The sequence below is a fragment of the Alligator sinensis genome, unplaced genomic scaffold, assembly GCF_000455745.1.
Source record: "Alligator sinensis unplaced genomic scaffold, ASM45574v1 scaffold738_1, whole genome shotgun sequence".
NCBI classification, from domain to species: domain Eukaryota; kingdom Metazoa; phylum Chordata; order Crocodylia; family Alligatoridae; genus Alligator; species Alligator sinensis.
The window spans coordinates 515,237-527,842 of NW_005842382.1; the positions used below are offsets into that span (position 1 = coordinate 515,237).

Genomic DNA, 12,606 nt, shown 5'->3' on the forward strand with positions numbered 1-12,606 from the left:
CTCCCATGCATGGCCCATGCTATCTTGTCTGGTATTATTTCATTAGATATAGTTTAAAAAACAGACTGCAACTTTCTATCCCAAGTGCCTGCAATAAATGACAAAATTTGCATCAAAACAAAAGCTTTAAGAGTAACTTTTTAAAAAACGTGTAAATAATGCTTGATGTAATTAGATGCAAATCACATAGGCTGTTTACGGCAAATGTCTCATGCAAGTGTTTGTTAAACTCAAAGGCTGATTTTGTAAAAAAAATAAAGCTAATACTAAAAAAGCAAAAATCAAATGTAAAGAAAATTGAAGGTCTTGATTCTTGCTTTTTTACTTTGTTTACAGTGAACAGCCGCAACAAGGCTTATGCTTTAAGGATGTGATTACAGCATCTGTGTAATTAAAATCAGCCTCAGTGTTTAACCTAGCTCTCACCTGGAATGACTGATATTGTTTTCAATGCTCGGAGAACTCTGAATGTTCTCAACGCTGAGACATTGCCCAGGTCCACAAACTCTGTTAGATATCTGTAATAGGGGAGTTCACACACAAACACAATGACAGCACACAAATAACAGTTGGAGATACAAGGGGCCTAACACCTTACACCATTTACTTCTTACCTGGGATTACAGAAATAGTTTTCAAAGCTCTCAATACTCTGAAAGTTCGAAGAGCTGAAACATTGCCTAGGTTTACAAATTCTGTTACATACCTGTAGAATTAAATCACAATTATTCAGAATTGAGGCAGATTTTATGCTACTTACTTGGGTCTTTCATCAAGACCTCTTCACCTTTCACTGCATTTTGCCTTGTATTATTAATATGCTTTCCTGACCATGAAATTAAATTTAAATGTCACTGAAGTAAACCACACTGATTTTAGTTTTGAACACCTAATTTGGTAAGTTTGTGGCATGAAGTCAAAGGGATCACTTCCATTCTGGTGAACAGAAAGAAGACAGGATATGAAATTAGCATTTCTTAACAGTGTAGGCCAATGATAATTGCAGTCCAAATGGGCTGATGTACCATTATGACTTTTGAAGCATGTGTGTAATTTGCAATACTAAAATGTGTAAAGGAAGTTAAGCATATTGAAACAACAGAAAATCCATGCTCCAAAAGTTCTACTTGCCAAAACAGGATGCAGTTTGTAGCTACTAATTTCATACCCTCATAAATACTAAAATTTGCAAAAAAACTTACGCAAATGTAATAACAGTGAAATCCAGCCAATTCCATGGGTCGCGGAGAAAAGTAAAATTTTCTAAACAGAATCCCCTTGCAAGAATTTTTATAAGCGATTCAAAGGTATAAATTCCAGTGAACGTGTATCTGAGGAAAATAGTCAAACAAAGATTAATAGACACAAATACTATTCACATAATATTTCTACATAAGATAGTTTTTCTAGTTCCTGTTTGCATCATTTTCTTCTTTAGAAATGATCTAAGAATTGAATGGGGGATATGACTAACTTTAAGTATCTGCAGAATATTTTTTTGAGAAAAAAGCATCAAAATGTATGTATAAAATATAGTGTATATACATAATACTATAGGCTATATTACATATGGATAACTAAGGTACAGCTGCTAAACCCACTGAGTCAGTTGTAAAACTGCCATTGGTTCAGTCATACCGAATCAAATCCAATCTGAATCTGTTACAATATTTACGTTAACAAATTATTTAATTAAGCTTGCAAAAATGCGTTTCAAATTATCACATTTCTGTTTTGGTTTTGTTTTTTAAATCTTTTTTAGCATGAAATGTCTGTGTTTTGTGAACTGATCTTTCAATAGGCTGACTACCCTCACTGACTTTTCTTAAATTTATGAGTGCTGAGAATTGGGTATATTTTTCCAATGAATAATTTATTCATCAAACTTAAAATTCAGGTTGATATAAACTATTTGCAAATTCAGGTCAAATTTAGCAGGTCATGGTACCAAAATAAGCAGGAGAAGAAATTAAAAGAGACAATGTTTCAGTTTGGCATTTTTTAAAATAAAATACTGACATTTATTTTTCAAATGATGATATCTTAAAATTTAACCTGATTATTAAAAAAAAGGATAAAGCACATCTGAAAAGGCTAGGATGTTTTATTTTGAATAAAACTTTGACTCAAAATGGATTTCTGTTTTGAATAAATCTGAAACACTTATTTTTACCTATATTTTTCCAGTTTGGCCGCTGAACCAAAACAATCAATTATCCACATAGCTCTACTCAGCATCTAAGATAATGAAGCCTTTTGTTTTCTGCCCACAAAGAAGCATTTTGGAAAACTTGATGAAAATCCATTTAGTTACTTGTTTTTATATTACAAAATGCTTTTTCTAATGAACAAAGGGACCTACTGTTCCACATTGGTAACTCCAAATCACTTGGAAGAACCCTCAATAGCACTGGTCTTCCAGGGAGCCACCAGGGATGAAAGCTGAGCCAAATTCTGCAGCCACACTGACCTCTAGCTGTAATATGCTAAAATATCTCAATGGGAGATTTGCTATTGAATTTAATAGTAACTGGATTTCCCTCTATGATTTTAACATCAAAGATAGCTGGATATTGTCCAAAATAGGATGTATTGTAATGGCAGAGAAAAACAATCAAGATAACATTATTAAAAAATCAGAGGGAAAGCAGCATGTCCCAATCTGTGACTTATAGACTACAAATATTCACATGGCTGTATTGTGGAGAGCTGGCTAGTGGCTATTCACTTTGCACTCAATCCTTTTCTTGCTTTTTCTCCTCAGCTGTTAAATAGCAGGAAAATAATTACAATTTCATCACAGGCAAAGATTTTTGTTGATGACATCTTTAATTAGACCAACTGTATAGTTGGGAGGGATATAGACAACCTCTGGGGTATCGAGCCTCACTTAAAAAAAAAGACAGTTTGTGCTGAATATCAGATAGAACAAAGGTCTGTATAAAACTCCTATTTACATATAGAGTTTCACACGGGACTTTGTCCTATCTGCTTCATTCCCAGACCTGAGGAAGGGTACTTGGTATGTAAAAGCTCCCCAGTTATACAGTTGGCCCAATAAAAGTTACCACCCACAAAAATCCTTCTCTCTCACATATTTCCTCCAATAATACCAATTCCATAAAATACTTGAACTAAAAATGTATTATTTTCATATAAGTAAATATCTTAATTACTGCATGAATATTATTGGATTAAGGGTAAGTAAGGCCCATACAATGGTGAACAGGAGACATTAGAGTCCTAAAGGCAGTCTAATTATTGATATGACGTGTACCACACATTGGAGGTGGGAGAAGGAGGAGAGGGATGAACCTTGAGAATACTTGATGGGGAGGAAAGGGACTATTTTATATCTTAATTATAAGCATAGAACTTCTACTGAACTCAATGGGAAGTACTTGTAGAAAAGGCTGATGTATTCCCTTTTACACATACCAGTGATTGTTTCAAATAAAGTGAAAATATAGAAAATGGAAGTAAGGAATAAAATGATGTTTTAAAGTCAGGTTAGTCACATTAGGCAGAGTAAACCAGCAGCAATATCACAGATTACCTGCTATCAGTATGTCAGCTTGAGTAATATAAAGCCACTGATCTAAAATTCATGTCATACTTTTCAATATATTTAAACAAAATGCATTTAACTTACTCTACATTCTTTGTCCAATCCGGAGGGTTACTCATGGTCATAAATACACAGTTGGTCAAAATAGTGCACATAATAAGCATGCTGAATAATGTAGGTTATAGTCAAGGAACTTAACATCAGCAAATCAAATTACAATAATATTAAATTGACATTACAGTTTGGCAGACTTTCAGTATGAAGCATTATTAATTTCTTCATTGTTCTGTTCATGCTCAAGGTAAAGACCTCAATTGTTGCTCTTTAGTCAAATGAGAGCAATACAGCATTGAAAATCAAAAGCTCTGAAAGATATAAAGAATGCCCTACTCTTTTAAAAATGATCACAGATTTTCATTTCTATTAAATAAAAAATGAGTGACTTAAAAAGGGGGTGCCTCCACTGTAATACAATCTCCAGTCTTTCATATCTACATATCTGGACACAAATCAGATAAAAGTTATGTTCTTCATAACACTATTATGCTTCTGATTGAAAGAGAAACTTGAATTGCCCTTGCTTGTGCTACATCTGTTACTGGTTACAATGTTAGCCATTTGGGACCCAAATTTTGCTCGCATAATACTAATCCATAGTAAACTCCAGAATAACTTCAATATTTGTTCACTTTGATGATGCTGTTCTTGATTTGCACCATTCATGATCTGGAGTCAAAATTTACCTAAGTCATGAAAACATTTAACATAAAAATACAAGACAGATACATGATGCACATAATGGCCACATGAGGGCAGTATAACCAAGGAAATGCGGAGAGTTTTATTTTACAAAGAATTTTTGAGAGCTACTTTAAATTGATGCCTCTCTGACTCAAAACGTCAGTACAGATGGTGCTCCTACATAGGAATAGAAGCCGAAGAGGTGGGAAATACCATGTGGCTCTGGTCCTGGAGTTTTCTGTGCAGTCTTTTATTGTCAAGAGATGAATTTTTATAACATTAACCATCCCTGGCTTCACAAATATCATGGCATGAAGGAACAAAAAGCATATTGTGCCTCTTCAAAATCATCCTGCTCAGTTGAAGTAATTATGTTTTTTCCCCAGAATACTATTTGCTACAATACTTCATAAATTTATACTTGCAAACAGCAGAATGGGAAGGGCACCAACCTGGAGGAGGATTTCTATAAATCCAAAATGATCTATTTTGAGAATGTTGTACATTAGCACATTGCATATTGGGTCATGATTGGCTTCTATAAAAATACCTCCTCAATACTGTGGGTTCCCACTGTATTGTTGCTTTTTAGAAGTGCCTTAGCACTAGCAGTGTATAAACCGGGCCACATTCAATTCGGATTTGGATTCGACCCGAATTGGGGACAGTGATTTGATTCATTGATTCGGATCACAGTCCTGATTTCATTCGGCCGAGTCTGAATCTGAAAAGTTGATGCTGATTCAGAGAATCAGCAATTCAGTCATAGACCTAGCTTTGTGTGTTTTTTTCTACATACCTCAAGGTACCAGGTGGAGCTTATGAATGCTGTGATGGTGGGGCGGATGGAGTGTCCCACAAGAGCGCGGGGGGCTTCCTCACATGCTCAGCAGCAAACACAGAAGTGGACCGGAAGTACTTCCAGTCCACTTCAAGGTCCACCACCAAGCACACAATGGGCCCCCCCTTCACACCCTCCTAGCTCGGCAATTGGCCATGGGGGGACCCCGGGTGCCCCTCCAGACCACGGAGGCACCAGTCGCCGAGCCGGGGGGCCAAGAGGAAGTGGACTGAAAGTGCTTCTGATCCACTTCTGGGTCTGCTGCCGAATGCACTGTGGACCCCCCCCCTCCGTGGGACACTCTATCCACCCCACCATCTCAGCATTCACGAGCCGCCTGGTACCTTGAGATATGTAGAAAAAACATTTAAAGCTGTGTCTCTGTCCAAATTGTCAAATCTTTTCAAATCTCTTTGAATCGATTTGGAGGGTTCCAGTTCGATTCAGAGCGATTAAAGGGTCTCCTCATTTGATTCAGATTCAGAGATTTGGCCACCAAAATGGACCAAATCTCCACCCAACTGAATCAGCAACTGAAGTTTCGCACAGCCCTATTTAGCACCAAAGATAAATGGAGAAATAAACAACATATGTCTTTCCCACAATATACACCATACATGAGATACAGCTCATGCATCAGCATCCCCACACTTTAAAATGGTGGCAGGGGTGCTTGAACCAAAGCTTGTTCGTTGCCCCCCCTCGTTTGAAGCACAGTGATTCTGAGATGCAGGATTTTGCTGGAGCATGCTACAGCAGATTCAATTAATTGATTCTGCTCCACCACACTGTAATTATAGCACATTGGAGCAGCCTCCACACTCGTGTACAGGCACTCTTGGTGACTAAAGGGTACTTCCAGAATAAAAGTGTGGAAAATTATTATGGCCAGCAGAAAAAACAGACTGATAAAAATACATGGTGGACTTACAATCTGAAATGAAACTAAGGAATTCAAGGAAACCTATTAATTTGCCCTTCTGCAGCTGTGATTGGAATCAGAGAATGAGAGAAAACATACTAATCATATTTTCTGTAAATATTCATGCAAGATAAAATCTGAAATCAAAGTTTAGATTGTTTTAATACAAACGCTGTTGAAGAAATTTGTGGAAATTAAAACAACATACCTGTAGCATATAAAGAAGTTATAGGAAAAAGGGAAAGGGTGAGAAAAGATGGAAATGATACAGCATGAGAGAGGAGGAGGAAGAGAAAAGGAGAGAGAAAAAAAGGAGGGAAAGAAAAAGGAAACAGGTAGAAATAGGAAAGGCTACTTCGTTTCTAATATCATCATGTTATGATTCATTTCTAAGCTCTAAAGCAGGAGCAGAAATGAGAGGAGGAGATGGGAGAGAAACAGAGGAAAGTAGTACCAAGAAGATGGACAGAGCGTTGTGTATCATACCCAGCCTGGGACATGCAAACAGCTACTGATTTAAATACTGAAACAAAAGAGCAGCATTTCATTCACTAATATTTTGAACCAACCACTTGAAAAGGATATGAATGTACCAAAATCTTAATAGCTATTTTTCTAAGGGGATTGAAAGGAGTTAACATGTACACGGCAGAGGTGGCACTGAATCGGAAGATTGCCTTCCCTTTATTCAATACTATAAAAGTCTAGAAAAGGAATACAAAATGAAAAACATCATTTAGAATATGTACAGTTGGGATTCTTAAGTCCTGCACTGATTGCACTTTATCATTGATTACAGTTGGCCATATTCTACACTAACTGACAGCCTCACAGACTGACTGACCTTTTCCCTCGTTCCCCTCATGCGTGGCATAGCTGCCAACTGAACTTTCACAAGTGTATTCTCCAAAACCCTTTCAACAACTTTATACAGAAAATACAAATAATCTATGTTGGCTTAGGACAAAGTTTTAATGAAACGTAATATTGACTCTTTAGTCACTTAGTATAGCATATAACACACGTGCTGAACATAATTTTAATTGTGAGAATCATTTGAACCTCAGCATTCTCCATGCTAGCTACTTCCAGTGATACCATATGAGATACTGCTGCTGGGGAGTACTGATAGTTTGACTTTAAAAGGTGGTTTGCAAAGCCTGTCTCCCATTAAAATAAAGGAAAACATAGTTGCTCAACACCCAAATTATGGATATAATACTCATGGTGCTGATCCATCTTTTCCTTGAACATAGCAAAATCCTTTAAAAATGGCTGCATTGGGAGGCTTTTATGCCTGCAAATTTATCTATTTTTCATATGATATGATTTTGCATGATCTGTGCTAAGTACCACACAATTCACTAAACATTATATTTCAATTTCTGCCCTCTGTCTACAAATTCACGTACAGTATAGCACAACTTATCTATACTGGTTGCATATTTTCACATACAGCTACATATACATATACATACACACACATACTAAATGGCATTTGTAAAGGGAATGGATTTGAATGAAATCTTTTCTTAAATCCAAATTATCCAAGAAGGCTCAGCCTTTACTCAATATGCTGTGCACAGCTAAGTCTTTAAAAGCTTTATATTCTACATGGGCTTGCGGCCAAGCTTACAGTGCTTCTACTCAGGTAAGCTCAGAGGTGGGAGAGAGCATGCAGGAAACAGGAGAATGTAAAAGCTTATGCTGTAAGAGAGACCAGCTAGCTAGCACTGCTGGCAGCATTAGAGATCCCAAAGGGGATACAAGCCAAGCGAACCATGCGCATTGCCAGTGGCCACATTCTGCATCAGTTAGGATCAGAGGGGAGGCTATGCTTTGTGAACAGGTGTAGGAAACACTGCAGCTGAAACCCTGGAAGCACAAACCATGCCTACACCAGAATTCACCTGCCACAGCTTTTACTGCCTTCACCAAGCCTTGCCCTCAGCTCCCTGCTGACTACGGGAGCTGTATATTTACCCCTTCATGAATTTTTTTTTTTAATTTACTTTGTCCTTAGTGAACCTGCAATGTCTTAATTTGCATATGACTTCATATTCCTCCTTATTTCTCTAGGTACCTCATCATTTTATCCTTGATTTCTGCCCCCAAATCTGAGTTCCTCACTCATTTTCTACTGCCCTTATTCAAACCAAATCCCTCTTGAAGCAATCTTTTGTGTGATCCTGTCCCACCAAGATATTTTTATGCAATGAAAATAAAGCCTGACCTAAATATACAAACTCTGGAGATTCAGAGGAAATGCAAGAAAAAATTTTGATAAAGTTCTTCATATGTAAAGCTTTTAATTTTGTACTAGAAACTACCATACATCAAAAATATGATATGGTCTCTGACAACTGTATTGTCACTCACTAAGACAGCTGATTTTAAAACTGAGTTATTAATCAAAAGGAGGTTATATAAATTTAATGTTAATCATAGCCATTACTGTTCTGATTTCTAAGACATAATTATTTTGATGACAAGATTGGGTCCTATATGGTTAGCATTATTGAGCTTCAGCAGAACTAGTCAGTTCAGTAAGATAAGCAGTATATACTCCTTAATCAAATACTTTCATTTTCAAATATCGATCCCCATTTACCCATCACAGCATGTGAACTTTCAGAATGCTGCACTGAGCAGCATTATAAGGTCAAGGCTTTTGGGTTTTTTTTATTTTTTTTTTAAAATGCATCTGCTGTGTGTCAGCAGCTCACCATGGTATATACCTAGATATTCTTGTTGTCTTAGAGGAGAAAATGACTGATGACAGGGCAGAAACTCCTACGCTTACCGAGTCTCTCAGTTCATGTATGATTCCTAACAATAGTTGGTTTGGAGGTTCTGCTTTTAGTTTTCTGTATGTTTTCAAAGAGAACGAGCTAAATCGTAGGGGCTACATTTTTCCCTGTATAAGAAAAAAACATGAGGATAGAAAATTCCATACATTTGAGCTAAAGGAGTTTCTTCTGAATTGTTGGAAGTTTCCCCCCTGTTGCAAATGGTACAGCACTCAGTCAGAAATACAGAACACCGTGGGGCCATCTCCCCACAGTCCTAGAACTTATCTATTATTCAATTTGTCCCCTTGTGGTGCATCATAGGATTAAAACAAACAAGCAGAGAGACACTATCTCAATAGAGCGTAGGGTGAGGGAAGAAGGCACTTCCTGCTCCTTACAACCCAGGCAATGAGAGAATGCTTAGTAGTAAAACCCTTGTTTTCTATACGACACTGAAGAAAATGAGCAAGAGACCCATCAAGACAGCCTCTAAATGGTTTTCAAAATGAAAAGGCTGACATTCCTAATTGAAGATTTGCTCCTTTCACATTTATAATGGAGTGATTAATAAAATAACAACACTCTAAAAATAACTTGTATGCTAATTCTTCAGCCATTCTCCCATGTGTAATATACTGAAACTACAATTAGAGTAAATCTCTGAGTATATGATATTAAAGCTACTGGAGCATTCTTCAAAACCTGGGCCTTGGTTCTGCATGCACCTATAACACTTATTACTAGATGCTGTGCTCACTATGGGGAGTCAACAGTTGGAGTGCTATAACCAGAGAATAAGTGTTTGCAAGATTGTGTCCAAAGTAGTGGAGAGAGGGAGCCCTTCAAAGGATCTGTTGTATTTTAATACTTACATTTGAACAGTAACATCCTCAATGCATACTTAATAATTACTCACTTTTTTATTGATGTAGTATGGGTCCAGGTCCTCCAAGGGCTCGGACACCATTTCTGGAGGTATGTCACCATAAATAAATGGCAGTGACTTCCCTGCCTCCAAGTCACTATTTGGCTTTGGTCCATTTTCATCATCATCATCTTTGCGTTCTTCTTTGGACTTCTTAGCTTTTTCTTCTGCAATACGTTGTTCAATAGCTGCAAGTGACTCTCTTGTGAAATAATGGAAGCTGTCAGGTCCTGGTGGTACCAGCACTGATTGTGCCATCTTTTCATCCTGCACCTCTTAATTTCTGTTTAGCCTCTCACATAAAAAACTGCTAAAAATATTTAAAAAAAACACACAAAAATATTAGAACAATGCACTGCTCAAGCAATTTAAAGGGATATAATTTTATAGAATTTTTTGCAGAGTAACTTCTTAAATTATTATTATTATTACTGAAGAGCAGTATGCTATGAAGCTGATTCATTCATGCATTTCCCTCCCAGCCAGTCTCCCACTCCCAAGATAGACCCTTTTCCTTTTCATCTGGTCTCTTGTATATATCTGGAAAAGCAGCAATTCTAGAAAAAATAGTTTTAAATAAATTTCTTGCTAAGAAGTAATAGATTGGCAATTTTAAATACAAAGGATCCCCATTTCCTTTTCTTTTCCCAGTGGAATTTTGTGATCATTTAAATGAATGATATGGTGGATGTTTTGCAGCACATTTACTGAAATAAATTCACAATTAAATCGTGTTTACAGTGAAGTGTCAAGGAGTGGGGGCATTTATCACAACCAACCAATATCACTATCACCTGAAAAACCTTATCACAAATCAACCCTTCTTCTGGAGATGACACCCAGAAATGGCTCCTTCTGGAGCCCATCACTGCCACTTAAAAGCATCAGCCAAAAGGATTGCTTGATAGTGATGTGATGTACTCCTTCTGTTCAGGGACAAGTATGCTGCCTTTGCAGAGCTGCCAGCTCAGGAAGCACGGAAACAGGCTGAGGCACCTGTACTCAGATTCCCTGCCTGGCAACATGTTGTGCACTGAAAACATTTCTGTAATAACCAAAATTGATCTAAATCACTAGATGCTATATCTTTAGATGGGTTATTATTATCTGTTACCATTGAAACTGTATATAGTTTGCACCACCTTCAGTACCAAAAGCAGTACCATCTTCTTTCAATTCTACCTTATGCTTCTGCCAAAAATGGCTAATAGAAAATATTTTCCAGTGCAGAGATACTTAAAATCCTTCATGTAATCACTGCCATGTTATTCAATACTTTTCTCAGGACTCTTTATCTAAATAAGCACACTGCATTATGAAAATAAAGCAAATCAACAGCTTCTATGCTAATTAATATTCCATAGGAGTAATTAGCAACTTCAAATTATATGAAACAACCTGAATGCATTATTTAATGATATATATATATATATACACACATATATATATATATAACTTTCCCTTAAATATTCAAAGCCTTGTCTGACTCCAGCACAGCTGCAGTGGCTTCATGGTTATAGAGCCTTCAGAGTATAAGGTAATACTAAGTCTTCTCCTTCATTCCTTTGCTCTTCATCATATAGCTAACCATCTCCCCCTACCCACATGCGGGCGCACTCACACATGTACACTCATGAATGCAAACATATACACTAGCTCATGCAGATACATCTGTGAAGCATACTCTCCAATTACAGGCAAATGCACCTACAGCACGGATGTTCTGTAGAAAACCTGCTGCTGGAACATACACAGTTTGGTAGCAGAAGAAGGAATATGAAAGTGATCCTACTGCAAAACCTTCATGAATTTTATTGCCAATGACAGAAAAAAATATAGAATCCCATCTAAATACTATAGGTAACAATTAAACATGCATTACCCATGTAGAATCTCACACCTATGTGGATTTGGAATGACACCATGAAGATTGCAGCTAAAATTCCATCATGCCTTTTTCTTTTCTTTTTTTCCTTTTTTTTTTTTTTTTCTTTTTTTTTAAATTCTTCTTCAACAGACCACACCTAACTTCCTGCTAAAGGATCCTGGTTATTGAAGTAAAAAGTGGCATTTCCTGTGTAAAAGACTACTAGTTGCTGTAATTATGACCACCACTAGATGGCATATACATGCAATCATATTATGTTCCCATAATAAACTGAATCCAGATTTCAACAAGAATTGCTGCATGCTCAAGTACCAGCCTAACTCCAGGATTTTGGCCTAAAATTCAGGATTTTATGGGGATTCTGAGGTCCTCAAGACTCTCCAAAAATCTCCAAACCAGTTGTTGGTGTCACAACAACAGGTGTTGCCACTGTGAAAATAATACTGAACAGAAGAGAGGATTAGAAAAATACAGGTTGCAACTGAGGCTGTTGTTGAATTGATTCAAAGTACAGGATGTATTATTTTCTAGTATAATCTAATCAGATTCATTTTATTTGGTTCTTTCCAAGCAGCAGCAAAATCTAGACACGAGGTACAGCAAAGGAGAGGGTGGCAGGTATGAATACTCAGAGCTGCACTGAACTTGTGATAGGAATTGCATCCAAGGTTTGCAGGCACACAAAACACAGAGTAGGCCCCTTAAACTCCTAGTTCTGTGACAGACCACTCACTGAGACTTTGGACTCTGCTTCAAATGCTTTCAAATGCTCTCTTCTTTATTTTATCCAGCTTTCTTTGGGTTTTCTGTTCTTATCTGTTTGTTTCTTCCCCCCAACACTTTGATCACTAATGTCTCCTCATCTCTCTCTGTCTCTCTTTCCCACCCCCCCATATGTCCTATCACTCCCTTCCTACTCCCACTCTTTC

At 37.1% G+C, this 12,606-nt stretch overlaps 1 protein-coding gene across 1 annotated transcript in view; it reads right to left on the minus strand.

The window, feature by feature from the left end:
• SCN2A (sodium voltage-gated channel alpha subunit 2) overlaps positions 1-12,606 on the minus strand; it is a 104,681-nt gene that overhangs the window by 78,822 nt on the left and 13,253 nt on the right. The window contains exons 2-6 of the mRNA XM_006029477.1: positions 9,781-10,099; positions 6,658-6,776; positions 3,653-3,742; positions 1,203-1,331; positions 615-706 (exon numbers count right to left, since the gene is read on the minus strand). Coding sequence (XP_006029539.1) covers positions 615-706; positions 1,203-1,331; positions 3,653-3,742; positions 6,658-6,776; positions 9,781-10,047 — 697 coding nt within the window. The 5' untranslated portion in view covers positions 10,048-10,099. The remainder of the gene's footprint in view (positions 1-614; positions 707-1,202; positions 1,332-3,652; positions 3,743-6,657; positions 6,777-9,780; positions 10,100-12,606) is intronic.